This window comes from Lethenteron reissneri, chromosome 4 (genome assembly GCF_015708825.2).
Source record: "Lethenteron reissneri isolate LAM-NWPU_2019-01 chromosome 4, ASM1570882v1, whole genome shotgun sequence".
Classification (NCBI taxonomy): Eukaryota; Metazoa; Chordata; class Hyperoartia; order Petromyzontiformes; family Petromyzontidae; genus Lethenteron; species Lethenteron reissneri.
Window position 1 is genome coordinate 4,559,878 of NC_083782.1, and position 16,193 is coordinate 4,576,070.

General features: G+C 45.8%; 1 protein-coding gene across 7 annotated transcripts in view; it reads left to right on the forward strand.

Annotated features, from left to right (window-relative positions):
• Positions 1 to 254: 254 nt before the first annotated feature.
• LOC133349718 (ELAV-like protein 2) overlaps positions 255 to 16,193 on the forward strand; it is a 36,881-nt gene continuing 20,942 nt past the window's right edge. For 4 of the 7 annotated variants that reach the window (XM_061563408.1, XM_061563443.1, XM_061563435.1 and 1 more), the window contains exons 1-3: positions 255 to 585; positions 12,948 to 13,182; positions 15,893 to 16,154. In XM_061563408.1, the coding sequence (XP_061419392.1) occupies positions 13,102 to 13,182; positions 15,893 to 16,154 (343 nt within the window). In that variant the 5' untranslated portion in view covers positions 255 to 585; positions 12,948 to 13,101. Of the gene's footprint in view, positions 640 to 12,090; positions 12,198 to 12,947; positions 13,183 to 15,892; positions 16,155 to 16,193 lie in introns of those variants that run through there. The other 3 variants (XM_061563417.1, XM_061563461.1, XM_061563426.1) reach the window with 3 other exon arrangements.

Here is a 16,193-nt window from a genome sequence, read left to right on the forward strand (position 1 = left end):
CTCCGTGTATAAACTAACACTGTAAGTGGGTGGTGGTGGTGGTGGTCGGGGCGGCGTGCGGCTGGGGGGGCGGGGGAACTACTTTTTTTTATGGACCTTTATTTTGACCGCGGAGGTGGCTGTGTCCTCGTGCGCGCCTGTGTTGGGCGGGCGGGGCGGTGTGCGGCGGAATGGCGGTGAAGTGGCTGATTGTGCTCCGCCGCGACTATAAAAGCCCGCGCGCAGCGCGCGCCCGTCCCTCGCGTGCGCGCGCAGTCGCCCGTGATTGATTCCGTTCCCTTAGTTTTCATTTATTAAATTTTTATTGTTTATTACTTATTCGTGATTGTGAGACGATACCAACACAGGTTTTTTTATTGTTCGTCCACGCAATATTCTCGGATTTTTTTTTCTTTTGTTTGATACATTTTCGTGTTAATTTCGATCCCACACGAAACAAAATTTTTCGCGGGGTTTTTTATGATCCCCGTATTGTAATTTTAATACAATTTTTTGTTTTCTTTTGGTTTATTTTAGTTGTGTTCCGGTCATAAACGTATATTTGAGAGAAAATCTTTAACATTTCTCAACGTCAGACAATTCCAAGTAAGTAGGCGGTGCCAAGGCGATTTCGCATTAAAAAAATTAACAATTCGTACAGTAAGTGGCTTTTTGGTATTTATCCAGCAAAGTATGAAGGATAAAAATAGCACAAATCGTGTAAACTATTGAAATATGTGAAAAAATATAGATATTCTATTAAAAATAATGCCTTGTACAGGTTAAGTGGCGATGTGCTTTTGTTACCTTGGCTATTGGTAGTTATACATGTTTAAAAAAATAATTAAATGTATATTCCATAAAACTTGTATAAAATGTTGACATTTAACTGTCTCATTGATTATTGTTTTACATGTAGTTATATTTAACATTAATTTATTGTCATCTCCAGATGAAATGCGTCTTTAAAATGTGAATTATTATTGCTGATTGTTGAAAATAGTAAAATGTAAGGAATACGTATCGTTTATTTCATTAATCTACTTATAGATTTTAAAAAATCTAATGTAAGGAATACGTATTGTTTATTTCATTAATCTACTTATAGATTTAAACGCCTATTTGTATCTCGCTAAACGTAATATCCATTGTTACAAAATATCCGTGGCATCTCTAACAAATGCATTATAACGAAACTACATTACACAATTCATAGACGATCCACAATGTATACAGCACGTTTAAATTATGCATGCCCATTTCAATATGCAAGTGATATACGCAATAACTGTATCCTATGATGCTTATACACTATTTTGGTGCATTATGGTACTGTAATGTGATATGCAATATTGCTCGTGTTATAGGTTAGCGATTTGTGTCTATAATACGAACTGGCGATCTTGAATTGACCAGCGTGGTCAAGTGTAGGCCCTTCAATCTAGCAGGGAATGTGCAAAAGACATTTCCATTGTCATTCATATTAAATATCCCCTTGAACGTCTTAGATAATTACAGATTGTCTTGGTCCCCAGCCCCCGCCATGTCGGTCCACGTGGCAATCTGAGAGAGATTCTCGATAATTTTCACGACGCAATAGAATTGCGTGATACACATTGCCAGCCGTGCACAATACATCACAACACTGTAATAGATTGCGTGGCTGGTAAATAACCTGCCCTGGGGCGAGAGAATGGCTTCTGTTTGCTGCTCTAGTTAAGAAGACCATCTTCCCATCCCAACATTATCAGGGGTTTTCTTGAGCCAGAGACCCAACACAAATGGCCAGTGCTTTAGGTTAAATAGGACTCGCTGTCAATAATCCACTGCTGGATGAAGGCCTCCCCCTCCCCACACACACCGGTTGTGATCACGCGACGTCGTTTGACCATACTTCACCACGCTGGTCAAGAGGTGGAGGGGGGGGTAGGCGAATATTGATGGAGGATCGATGCGAATTATCACAGACATTAGCCCGTGTGTCTGGCCATGCATGGGGGGTGGTGGTGGTGGGCGGACCACGTTCAGCAGCAGCGCACTGCCTCTGCATATCACTCGGCCACTGATGTTAGCCGGGAGTGGGGTGGGGGTGGTGGTGGTGGGAATCTGAACTCCTCATCCCTCGTCTTTCCAGGGTTCATAACTAGCCGCGCTCCACTACCACACGAGGTACGTTAACAATTTGATGTTCATTTGCAATTGTTTAACGCGCTAAGAAGGGGGCTTGCTTGTGTGTGTGTGCAGTTGTGGGTTCTGGGGGGCCGCCCTTCCTACACGAACGCTTCCTCCGCCCCTAGTTGGTATACGCAGCACGTATGGTACACGTTCACACGGCGTGTGTGTTGGTTAACGCGTGTACAGCCGTGTGTGTGTGTGTCACATTCACAGTGGCGCCTGTATAACTAAGGGAGGCAGTATCATTGTGTGCCTGTTGGGGGGGGGGGGGTTGGAGTTTTACTGTGTTGGGTGTTTCCTATTTGCGGTATATACGGTGTGTGTGATGTGGACATTGTGTGGTTTTCTCGTTCGAGAGGATAGATTGTGGTTTGTATGAAAAGGGGTGTGTAGATTGTGTGAATTTATATTTGGCGTTGTGTCCCGGTGTGTGTGATGTTTGCTTTGTAGGATTGATGGGGTTGCATTGTGTGATGGGTGGGGATGTGGGGGGGGAGATGTGTATTAGTAGCTGTGGTGTTGTGTGGTTTGGGTGGTGTGTGTATTGTGTGATGGGGATGTGGGGGGAGAGATGTGTGTATTAGTAGCTGTGGTGTTGTGTGGTTTGGGTGGTGTGTGTATTGTGTGATGGGGATGTGGGGGGAGAGATGTGTGTATTAGTAGCTGTGGTGTTGTGTGGTTTGGGTGGTGTGTGTATTGTGTGATGGGGATGTGGGGGGAGAGATGTGTGTATTAGTAGCTGTGGTGTTGTGTGGTTTGGGTGGTTTGTGTATTGTGTGAATTAAGGTGGGTGGTTCCGTGTACTACGCCATTGTCACCGTAATGTATGCGTTGTGCATTGCGTTGTTGCCGTGACGTGGGTGGCGCGTTTTGTAGTTCGCGTCATTGATGAGATTGGTGGTATACGTGACTTGGGTGGCTTTGGGGGGGGGGGGGGGTACTTACTGTGGTGCATGGTAACGTGCTGGTTACCGGGGAGGGAGTGAGGGAGATGGTACGTGAAGGTGGACGTGATGGCACACGCTGTAAATGTCAAGTTGGCTCTCTCTGGCTCCTTGATAATCGGTCCCGCAGAGAGAGAGAACCCCTCCCCACTGCTTTTGTGTGTGGCTGTGTGACGTCGGTTGGGTTGATGTTGTTGTGCTGCTTGGTTGTGAGTATTGTGTGGTTAGGGTGTGGTGTTTGTAGGATATGGTTGTGCGTTTGCATTGAAGTATTGTGCCCCGTACTTGGGCTGTTAGAGGGGGGGAGGGTCGTGGTGTCAGGATTTTGGTATTGCTTTGTTGGGGGGTGGGGGGTGTTGATCGTGAGGGGTGGTGTGTGGTTGTGATGAGTCTGGTTGTGTAACGGTGTTGTTGTTGGGTGTGGTTGTGATGAGTCGGGTTGTGTAACGGTGTTGTTGGGTGTGGTTGTGGCTTCTCATTTGATGGTGGTGGGGTGGTCGGGTCGGCCTGTCGTGCCCACTTGCCACGCCTTACACATCGAGAATTCAGCAGATCGCGCGCCGAGGGGAATTGATTTAATTGAGCGCAGCTGAGCCTCGTTGGGTGGTGGGGTGATTGGGGTTGGTGGGGACGCCTTTGGACGGGAGGTGGGCGGCGTGCTCGCCAACAATCGGCTCAGATTTTGCAAGGAGCAGAGACATTAAATTCGTTTGGCTCCCCCCCCCCCCTTATATTCGGATCAAATTAATCGGCGACCGAGGCCCAATGGTGCCTCTGTGAGTCTTAACCATAGTCGACAATGAACCGGTTTAGGTCTCCTAGCCCGTTCAGCCGTCCAGTGAACGTATGGACAGCGTTTTGTCAATCCACTGCTGGATGAGGGGGAGGGGGGTATTTTCGTCATCAAAGAGCGTGGGTTTTATTCACTACTTAACGTTGATCGGTGAAGGTTGGTGAAATTGGGGAGAATGGAAGCACAGTACAATACCTGATATTTTCTGCACTGCTTTTGATATCCTGGTGTGCATGATGGTCACCCATCTATCTAGATTCAACCTCTGCTCAGCTTCCAATATATCGGTGGTGATGGGAATTGTGATGATTATTTGACTTTGATGGTTCTGTTATTGGTGGCTGGAGTTGCTAGTGGAAATCATGATGATATAGTGGTATTTGTAGTGGAGATTTAGTGATAGTCAAAGCTATTTCTTACTCAAATGAGCAGAGGTTCATCTATTTGCAGTCCCAAGTTCGTGGTTAAAATTACATTCGTATGGCATGGGTGAGTCGATTTAATGAGGACAATCACTCTGGAGATTTCCCTCAAGTGAGTACTAATTTTATCAGCCCCGGAGGAATGATGGGCTGAATCAACCCCTAGCCAGGATTGGAACCCATTCAGACCGCGAACCCGCTCGGCTGTTCACCTGGCCGGATTATTATTATAGAATTATAAGTCTTAGTTGCGGGTTTAATAAAGTTAGTCTGTGTTGCGTGAGTTGGATTCGTTTGTGTAGAGAAAATGTGGCTGTAACTGTTTTGCAGCTACATCTGTGGGTGTGTGACAGGTTGGTTGTTTTGTATGATTTGTTAAAGTTAGAAGTTTTAGTAAAATCGTTGTGTTGGTGAGTTTTGATTATGGTCGTGACACGGTTGTGGCGGTTAAAAGGTAAAAAGTTCGCTTGGTTTTTAGATTGAATTCACCTGCGCGCTCGTTTGATTACTTGAAAATGAATTGGCTGCCCCCCCCCCCTCATTGGCTGCGCGTGCACGTGGCTGATGTTGATAGTTTCAGATGAGCGGTGCACGCGCATCAAGCGATGGGTGAACGAGGCTCACGTGATTCATTAACCCGCCCCACTGCCAACCCCCCTCATTAACCCGCCTGGCTCCCAAACACGTGCGCACAATGGACTTTTGTCTGCGTTTATCACCTGCATTTGAACACGATTCAGTGACGTTTTCACTGGAAACCGGTCGTCTGGTCGAGTTCGCCTGAATCAAAGCGAGGGCGCTTTACCTGATTGCTTAGTTGTGAAACGCACGTGATTTGTGTGCACACCTTTGCAGCTAACGGTACACTAATCGAGAAATCTGTACCAACGCCTTACGCGTTGTTACTGTAGTGCCTTTTTTTTCCTGGTTCGGCCAACAATTGTGTGGAACGCTTCGTGACAAGTGCCAACGTGTAAAGTAGGCCCTACTGCAGTAAATATTTCAACAATAGTGTACTGCAGTAGCACCAATGCTTGTAAAATAATAACTTAAGTGTTTTTGTTATACACTGCTGGATGAAGGCCCTCCCCTCTACACACCCATGTCTTATCATGGGGGTTTGTTTGATCCTACTTAACGTTGATTTGTGTGGGCTGGCGGAGACGGGATAACAGGCTTTCAGATATCACTTTGCCATCGGACAATTATTTGGGCATCAGTTGTTGGTCGTGTCGGTGAGAAAAAAAATTGAAACCACCACGCCCCACAGTGCTTGTGCATGTATATCCGCTTTTTAAATCCTTTATATTAAGTTCGCTTGCTTGCGCGCTTACGATCGTGCAAATCTTTTGGTCGTTTTTAACCCACTTCCCGTGATCCAATCGAGCTGACATTTTGCACAGACTCGTTGTGCGTGACAATTTATTTTCGTGAAAAGAAAATTCCAAAATTTTACACTGTTTAGGAAAAAAATAAATTATATTTAATTACCAATTGCTTAATGGTGGCAGGCAATCATCTGACCCATAGGTGGCAGCCATCTCAAGCCAGAGGACGAGAGGACTCTAGCCGCCACGCATATAAAGGATTTATAGTGAAAAACTTTGTTTTTACGGGTTAATTTTTATACATCCATGAGGATCTCCCCCACACATTGTCGTGAAGGCTTGGTTATTTGACCCTACTTCCCCACGCCCGTTAGACAGTGCTGCTTACTGTATTGATAAAAAAAAATTGTGGAATATTTTAGAGAAGACGATTTTTGGATTAAATAAAACTGCATTAACTGCACAGCAGGCGGCAAGGGATCTTTGCAAATTGGCCGCAGTAATAATTGTTCTTTATTAAAGCCAAATGCGCAAGCTTTGAAGGTTATTTTGCTGGCTATTTTCCCGTTTGCCGATGTGGTTGCAGTAGTTGGCTGCTCTTGGATTTTGGTCCACTGTATTTTGTTTTTTTTCTCTTCATCCCTTCATCCTGAAGACTAATATGATTTTGATGTCACCCAATGTTGTAGCACCTTTTCAATATAAGGCCATGCTCTCGCGAGTGTTGGTAGCAGTGCTGGTTTGTCATGGATGGGGTGATGTCGTGGCTGGCTTTAATATCGTAGGTGCCGCAGGCGACTTTGAGCAGTGACATGGCCACTAAATGACTTTGAGCAATTGGTAAACATGAAGAGCAATTCTTGGCAACACTATTTGATGGGAAGAAAATGCTCCACCAAATAGGAATGTAATGTTTTGGTGCGTGTGTGTGGAATTGTGTTTTTGTTATACAATTTCCAAGATAAATGTTCAGATTCAAATAAATACCTTACGAGTAAAAGTGAGCACCATTTTATAACCATGCTCATTGGTTTGGTTGTACATGAATCCACTTCGTGAGCGACCCTCACACCTCGCGTGTTAAAAGCACGGTGAAATATGATCAAATAATCCCCACGACCTACAGTTTGTTTAGGCTGCATTAATTATACTGTAGTGGACAAGCAAAATGGCATAGGTAGGTGCATTCATTTCTAGTTTGGAGATATGGTGAGTAGTGTTTTAGCTTCATTGTATCTGCTTTCTATAATTATAGACGTATAGTGGCCCTAGAAACGTGATGTATTAAAAAAACTGGCGCTGACATTCAAATTATAAAACATCTTCGTGTTTTTTAAGGAAAAATCTCACCCTATGTAAATGTGCCGTGTGTGACATGAGATACGTGTGGAGTATACCAGTTCAGTGCGGACCTTAATCCCCCTTTACCAGATTTTTCCAAGACCTTTGACCCAGTCAGAAATCTTGCCGATGGCCAGTTGCTGGTGGCAATTCTTTACAAATCCGCTCGTATCCTGTGAGCGGGGTTGCTGTTGAATCTTAAGAGGAATGGTGGGACAGTGGTTAGCACTCCGAGCTTTGGTAACCTTGTTTCAATTCCTCGTCGTGGCTAAGGTCAGCGGTGAATTATATCCGAACTCGTTTTGGGTTCGCCTGCTACACAGGCGTTGTAAGGTATGGTCAGACAGCCCCCCCTCGTGATTCTTTAAAACTAAATATCTATAACGTGTACACTTTAACGTGCATGTTTGCCATTTAATTTATGTTGATACAAAGCTTTGTAATGTCAAATAAGTCTTGACAATCCACTGCTGGATAAAGACCTCACACCACCGTGACGTTGGGGGGTTGTTTGACCATACTTCATCACGATGGTCAATGCAGGCTGTTAGGGGAGGAGGGGGGGTAAGTGTGGAGATGCAGGACAAGTTAAGATATCACCACTTATGTTAGTCACGTGCACTCACCTTTTTACTTGTACACGACAGTCAATGTAATTTTTTACTTTATTCACACAGGCAGCAACCCGTATAGGCTGTGTACCGTGTATAAAGCCCTCCAGCTACACGGCAGCTGATGGATGGTGCAGCCATTAATAATTTTGACTGGAGAGTGATGCATCACAACCATTTTAATGCAGTGTAATGTTGTAATGCGAGCTGGGGGTTTTCAGCCGTGTGCTGTGGGAGTGCTTGGCTCGATTTTGTGCGAGCAATTAACTATGTTCATTAATGGGGTCAAGAAGGGTGACCCTTACCTGAGGAATTATTGAGTAGGTGCGAAATATGTACGTGTCAATGTCAGCGTGCTAGTATTAGCATACGCGTTTGCATATCCATTTACATGCACGTGTGCTTTGTTTGGGTGGCTGCCGAGTCTGCACAATTTACTTCGCTCTTGGATGAATCCTTGGGATTTTACGTTGTGCCTTCATTCGGGAATCGATTCCTTTTTTTTATCGACGAGTTTATATTGTTTGTTGATCATAACTGAGCATGTAATTTGCATACATCGTAACTATTACAAGCACATTTAGATACATTGTAAGTGTTTAAATGTATTTTAATTCGAATCAATACTTGGAGACTACTCGGTGACCTTTAAGTGCATTTGTGTGCCTGTGTACTCTTCTGACAAATAGCTTGCTTCTGTTCCCAGAAGTGGCTGATTTATTATATTGGTGGAGGAGAAAGTTAGGGGTGGGGGGATGCTGGCAGATAAGGTTCACAGTTTCAGTGACTCGAATAAAGAGTACAGCTGTTCAGTCTTGTGCATGGCAATATCGGGAGACATGCCAATGTTGCGAGGTCTGCTAGCTACGAGAGGGCTTCAGAGGTTGTAGGTTTGCCTTTCCTTCATTGAAGGCACGCAGATTACAGTGGTTTGCTATAATATGAGTCCATAGTTTGGGGTTGCATAGCCTGTGTGTCGCAACGTGCATAGCTTTAATGTTCCACTCATGAAGGAGATGTGCGCATCGGGCCTGTTCATGTTCTGATTGGTTGATGGTTACACAAGTGTCTTCCGTGAAAAGTACTCAACTTGCAGCAATCCCAGGTGTACAATTTTACTGTTTGCGATGAACTTGGGGGGGGGGGGGGGGTGGAGGTATTTTTAGCTGTACAGTGAAATGATCCATTTTTGGACGCTTGTGCAGCGGTAGGCACGATCTCTTTCCAAGTCATCAATAATTTACAGCCTAAAAAGCTTCTACTGCCTTGATGGCAGGGCCATCAGAAACGGTCTTAATTGTCAGACCACGCCTTGCAGATTCCCAGGACTCACAGGGAATGGTGGTGGTAAATTGTCTAACATGAATTTCATATTTTTCTGAAGAGGAGACGACCCCGTTTTTAGGATGGAGGTAGCCGCTTGTGATTACACTGGATTATCGAGTGTGTAGTGACAGTCTCAGGCTGGCCACCAATTATTGAGGGTACCAAAAAAAATCCCATTGCTGAAAATTCGCCTTTTTTTTGCTTAAATTGCCTAATATCCAGCTCTGATAATTAAGCACTGGTTTGATTTTCGTGCGACAAACCTTGTTCTCATATACAGAGTAGGTAGGGAAGTGTGTTTCTCTACTGTGGATCAGAGGTCACTTGAAGGGATATCAGAAGTGCCTCTGTAATATCTGCTTACCTTGGTTCTATAACCACAAATATTTTATTTATTTCACGACACCAATAGAACATTCATGATAACATGTGGGAAAAATAACATTTACAAAAAATGCGAAGAAAATATATATGGTCTTGCCCCCAGTTTTCGTCCGTGAAGTGCCAACTCAAAGTTGAACCATTGGGAGTTTTCTTTTTACATTAAAACGTGGACGTGCACATTACTCCCTGCCTCTGCGCGTGTTGCTGTCCAGGGTACTGAAACATCCATCCCTGCGTGTACAGGTCCCATGGTACTGTAACATCCTTCTTTGCCTTGGCGGCATTCCGTTATGGTGTGCCCAGTATTGTTTGTCTGGGTGGGTTGGTGTGCTTTGCCGGATTTAGGGGTGGGGAAAAAGCAATTCACTTCTTGTCTCTTATAGGGCTTGCTGCTAAGCACTTCGGGGTTTCTCAAATAAATCCATGTCATTAGAAAAAAAGTGTTTTGTGATATATCATTGGTCCAGTGGTGCGGTTTCTGCTGCATCGTTCACCAAGTCCATTTTGGGGGAATGGGAGGACATCTCACTGCTCAACTCGTAAAAGGGCTGCCCTTGGACATTCAGAACTTAAGCCGGAGTGATTATGGAGTTGATTTCAGATCCTGGTTGGGGAAGTGTCCACACTGTCTGCATTTTGTCTTGGAAGGAGTCACTGACCATTTAAGTCTCACAAATCACAGGCACTGTACATTAAAACAGTTCCACGATGTTGCAGCTTTTAGGGTATGCTGATAAACAATCACTCAGGCATGTGCGCAAACCCCTCGGCTGTGACATGTCCATCTTTTAAAGTGCTTGCGTGATGGTATACATGTACGTCTTGGAGCGGCACCATACCCAAGCGACCCAAGCTTATTTTCCATGTATCTGAACCAACACAGGGCCTCCTCTACCACGTGATTATGAGTACTGGTACCTGGTGCACTGTGTAAACATCAGCACTGGGGAGGAGACAAATGGCCGTGGGGCGTGGTACTAACCACACCATCCCCTTGGCCTCGAGCACTGTGTGGGCCTTCTTATTTACCAGCTTGCAGCATTTGCTCCCAACAGCCTGTGGAGGCTATACGGCGGGGATCTGGCGCGTGTGCCGGTGCAGTTCTTGCGGTCTGTCTAACGGAAAGGCGCTTGATGGATTTTCTCGAGTACGGGCGCTGGCCTCGTGGGCTCCTGCGCACTCGTAAAAGTGTGAGCGTGCGCACGTTGCGGCGCTGATGTATTGCCTGGGTGTGGCGGGCACACTGCAGCACCATGTAACGCGCGTCAGCATTTTGGGCCCCCTCCTTTCACGGTTGCAAAACGCGTTGTGATTATTGAGTGGCTCCACACAATTGTCGTACTCAATACGCAGTTAGTCCAAACGTAACGTGCCGAGCAGAGGACTCCTTGAAAGAGTTGAGGCTGAGGCTTCTGTGGGTAAATACAGGACATTGTTTATCGTTTGAACGCAAACTTGGTGAACATGAGGACGTGTTCTGAATGTGTTCATGGGTATGTTACATTGCCGTCAAAGGTACGCCGTATTGTCAATCCTCTGTTATGTAACTATTTACACGTACTAATAAGCCGCTAATGCTTTGCTATCTGAAAGGGCTTATTTAGGCAAGTGATTATAATCCAGGGAAAATAGACGAGCCAGCACAACATTGAAGTATAGATGTTAACACTGGCTGAAAGAGAGAAAAAAAAATGAGTTGTATGCTTTCATGCTGGGGGAACATGGCACAGTCATCCAATTTTAACTTCTCAAATTGGTTGTGTGTTTGAAGAAGAGCAGAAATGTGTTTAAAACGTTGTATCATGCTTCATCCACACAGGCTTGCACTGCACAGGCAGGCTTCACAAAATGGGTTGTTGCTTTGAAGCCTTTCTGATTCAAATGTTTTTGTCGTCTTTTGGCTTCCATATTTTAGGCTAAACGAAAGGTTAGTGGATGGTGGTCTCAAAATTGTCTCGCTATTTTGAGGATCTCACGGAAACGTACAATATTTTTAATGTGATTCGGCATCGCCGCGCCCTAAGGTTATTTTCGCAAAAAAATTGACCTTAAGGCTTGTGGTCATGTTGGCTCATTTATCGCTAAGGTCAATGCACTTAACGTCCGCAAGTTTTACGACCGAGACTGTGTGATGTTAAGCATCTCTCCTTTTGCTGTGGCGCATACAGGCAGTGCATCGCGTTTATGCACGCGTCTGCGCGCGTGTTCATATACGCTTGCATGTAATATACATTTTTTTATTGTTATATTTTGTAACGCGTTTTGGCGGTGTTTCGTGTGACCGCTCCGTTGAAAACCAATTTAAAAAATAAAGGGGTGGGGTGGTGGTGGTGGTGGCGGCCCTGCGTTGGCTCGCTGCTAATTTTCCTCAAGGTCGAAGGAACGCATCGCGTGCGCGCGCAACTCCGTACGTCGCCCCTCCGCTGGCTTCTGAAGGTGCACGGCTGTCTGCTGCTGCTGCTGCTCTATTGTTCGGCCCCGTCGTGGTGAACTGTAGCAGACGCAGCGTCGCGCCCCTTCGTTCCTTTGTTGCCGCTGCGCCGAATGCCGCTTTGATTTGGCATCACGAGCCGTCAGCGGCCGCCGCGCGGCTGATTTATTTACGCCAATGCCCTCTGGGTGTGGCCTGCCGCTAGAATTAATCGTGAATCGCCGCGCCTTACAGCTGCCAATAAGGGCGGATGTTGCCTGTTACTACACTTGACGTGAGGGCTGGAAAAAAAAGGCCTTCGCTGGGCTGCGTTTGCAAATGAAAGCCGCGTTTAATATTCCTTCTTTGTGGGGCGTGGGCGGTGGCTGCGCTCATTTGTATAAAAAAGCAGAAAAAGCCCCATTTTAATTGATAAAAAGGATAAATGGAAATTATTTAACTCTTCGGATGCTTCATAGAATTGGTAGGTGCTTTTTTTTACCGGTGTGCGTTTTTATATGTTGATTAAATCCCGTTGCGTTTTCCCTGTCAAGAAGCAGCGCTTAAACTATAAATATTGTTTATGTAAATGTATTGTTTTGTGTCATTGCGTGCTCATTTAATGCACTTGACTAGCATTTGGGAAAACCATTTAAAGGTAATATATGCTCCAGTTCAATTTAACTCAAGTTCCCTGAAGGGATATGGCAGTGTGCTTTCTCCCGCTTATGAATGCAGCACGCATATATTGTGCATGGGGTGAATCTGGTTCGGTTTGCATCGGCTGGGTGGGCCCCAGACCTGAGCGGGCTTTGCGTAGACTATAGTGCTTGACACATTTAGAAATATGGCAATAATGGCCTCGGTGACTTAAGATTCAGGCTGTGAACCGGTCTGCAATCCTCGCAGATGAGTTGCAGCATATCAGGTCTATTCATCATATTGCGTGTACAATGGGGTATAACCGTCATTTCCGAGTCATCTTTCAAAGCCACATATAATATCTAGTTAATACTTCTGTCAAATTGAGGAAAATAAGTCTTGGCCAAATTGGGCATATCATTTAACAGCCCAACCCCCACTCCTACACGGAGCCGAACAGGGAAAATTAAATTTCAGAATTTTACCGTTGCGACCCCTTGTTTTTCCTATGGATCAGTAGATCACTTGGGGTGTCGGGGTTCGTCAGGTTGATGATCTCGCCGTTTCTCGCCCTCCACCGCTCTCTTTTCAGTCTTGTCTGCAGCCCGTGTGGGGTCCTCTGTAAGAGAGGCGCGTCGGGGTGCGTGTACGGCGCACGGAACGAGGGAAAGCGAGCAGAAGCCGTGCCACCCGCACGATCCAGGCAGCAGCAAGAGCGGGCGTGTCTTTTTTGAGAGCGGCACGGGATGTCTCTCCGCGTGAGTGAGGAGCCGTCGGCGTACGCCTCTCCCAGCGGGGGCACCTGGGACTCTCAGGGCTGGAACACCGTACGCGACCCAGTAACAAAACCACACACCCCCACCCTGCACTGTCCAGGTTCATTTCTGCATAGCTGCTGATGCAGGGCACATTCCTGGGGGATTTTGGTGTAAGGCCAAGGCTCTGTCTATGTTGGCATGCTTGTGGTGTTCTTCAAGCACTGTTTATGTAAACAAAAATCAAGTATATTAGCGTGTACATTTGTTTTTATTATAAAAACTCTGGAAAGCATAATTTGATGTGGTAGGCATGTATCAGAGGTCGCAACCGGATACCCGTACCCTATCCAATACCCGGCTACCCGTACCCAGCCGGGTACGGGTGCCCGTTTGCGACCCTGGTGCAGCCGGGTACGGGTAGACCGTGAGTCACTGGTGAGTAACTGTTTGTCACTCATTTCCCAACGTCTTGTCTCTTCTCACAATTCAAGTTCCTAGAATCAACCCACCCGCGCCTGCAACATGGCTTCATCCCAGAGGTCACAATCAGGTACCCGATACCCGTACCCTACCCGTACCCGGCCGGGTACGAGTAGGGTACGGGTACGGCCGGGTACGGGTACCCGTTTGCGACCCTGGTGCGACCGGGTACAGAATCAAAACCCGTTTGCGACCTCTGGCATGTATGCATATTTCCCTCCTTGTACAGATCACTTCTGTCCTATTCATTACCACACGAACCACACGCTCGTGCTTGAGCGCGTCCAATCGGAACGTGTTCACAAACTCGGGCGTTAAAACATTTCATTTAAATCCCTCGTGGTGGCGTCCTGCATCCTACAATTAAACTATCACTGCTACCCCACCTCTGCCTCTCCACCTAGCAGTATAAATAGGTATCCCATAGATAATTAATCAGTCGGCAAGTCGCATGTGGTGCCATAAAGTGTGTGTACACCCACACCTTAATATGTCAAGTTCAAGTTTATTTTGATGAACCAGGATAGTCTCTTTGCACGTGGTGACCTGAGTCACCAAAGTGACAAAAACAAGAATTACAGCTTTGAAGCAAATAGAAATCGGAACAAAAACAATTATCTGAGAAATTGAAAACATTGCGCAAACATTAATCAATGTTAAATCAACATTAACTATTAAATTCCATGCAGCATAAGTCGGGACGGGCAGATTATTTTAACACTGATTCTAGATTTGAAGCTTTCGTGACTGCAAGGATTCATACTCTTAGGTTTTTTTGGTAAAGTCACGTAGGTAAAAAAAAATAATAAAAATGATAGAAATAAAATAATAAATCAGGTAGGACCGTCGCAGCTTACTGTATCAAGTGAGTAAATTTAGCTGTGACGGTCCCACCTGATGACGGAGACTTGTGTTGCCTCCGAAACGTCGTGATTTATTATTTTATATCTATTATTATTTTTGTTATTTTTTCCCTACGTGACTTTAACACTGATCATAGTACAATTACAAAATTAAGTTGAAATTTTAAATATAATTAAATTTAACTTTTAAGTAGGGGGTGTAGCCAGCGTGGAAAAGTGAGCCAATTACCCCCTGAGGCTGTCAGTTTCATGTAGTGCAGGTCCTTGGGCCAGCAATGGTGTGAACGGGCACTTGCAGAGCTGTACCGTTAGGGGCCATCCATTTAGTACGTACACAAACATCTGTCAACTTGACCCCCCCCCCCCCACCTGCGTGCGTACGCTTGACGTGCCCACCCCTCCCCCCGAATCCTATAGAACGGCCGATATTTAATCCACGCAGAAACGATCAAGGATGATAAATATTAACGTTTTTAAGCAAACAGATAGTCCACCATATTCTTGGTTCTTTAAAGTCACGTAGAAGGGAAATAATAAAATAATATTTTTTATAGCTTTATATCAGTATTACTTTATTATTTCCCTTCTACTTGACTTTACCGAAAGAACCAAGAACATGAATCCCTGCAGTCACGAAAGCTTTAAATCAAGATAGTCCACCGCTAGACTATCTAACTAATTTGAAGGTCAATGTCGACAAATTATTATCGAGGCTTCACCCCCCCCTCCATTTCCTATGCGTACATTGTCAGTAGACCCCCCATACGCAAGCGTACGCAATTGGGTTAACCCCCCTCCATGCGTACGTACTAAATGGATGGCTCCTTACCTCCTTTGAGCCCTCCCCTCTCCCCATCACCACCGTGGTGGTTATAGGGCCCAAAGGTTTGCAGTTGAGCCCAGCAGCCACTCTGGTTAATATTTGATCATAAGAATATGCACCTTCTGCCTCATAGTGGTTGTTTACCGATCCCATGGCGCTCAAAAAATAATATCCATTTGTGCCCTTAATCCAAACTTGCCACATTGGATAAATACCTGTCAAATTACCTAATTGGTAGGCCACATCACAGTAGTGCCCACTTACTGGGCAATGCAGTGCAGTGGTCGCTAATTTTCAGAGGGCAAGGGCACTTTTGCTGATAAAACATTAGTGTGAGGGCTGCCACACATTTCAAACCACTGGGTTTGACATCACGATGGGGTGTTTTAATATTTGTGTATTGTCAGGGGCAGCACGTCAGGGGCCGCACTAAAGGTCACCAGAGGCTGCCAGTGGCCCCCTCGGGCCTTGCAATGAAGAACACTTACCTAGTGCCTCACAGGGACAGCCGACAAACCTGGCTTCCCCTGCTACTACTGCAAGGTGCCTCGGCGTACAGCATGGGAGGCATGGTATGGATTTTAAGTGATGGTTAATGATAACACCCTCTCAGGTCTCGGACCCCATGGACTCCCCGCTGTCCAACGGGATCATGTGCGGCGTCAGCGGCGGTGGCGCTCCCAACGGTGGCGGTGGAGGTGGTGTGGTCACGGGGAACACTTCGCCCATTCCGACCGGCACCAGCATGGAGGACAGCAAGACCAACCTGATTGTGAACTACCTACCGCAGAGCATGTCCCAGGAGGAGATCCGCTCGCTCTTTGGCAGCATCGGAGAGATCGAGTCGTGCAAGCTGATCCGCGACAAGTTGACAGGTGATAAGGCATTTGCTGGCTGGAATGGGTGGGGATTCG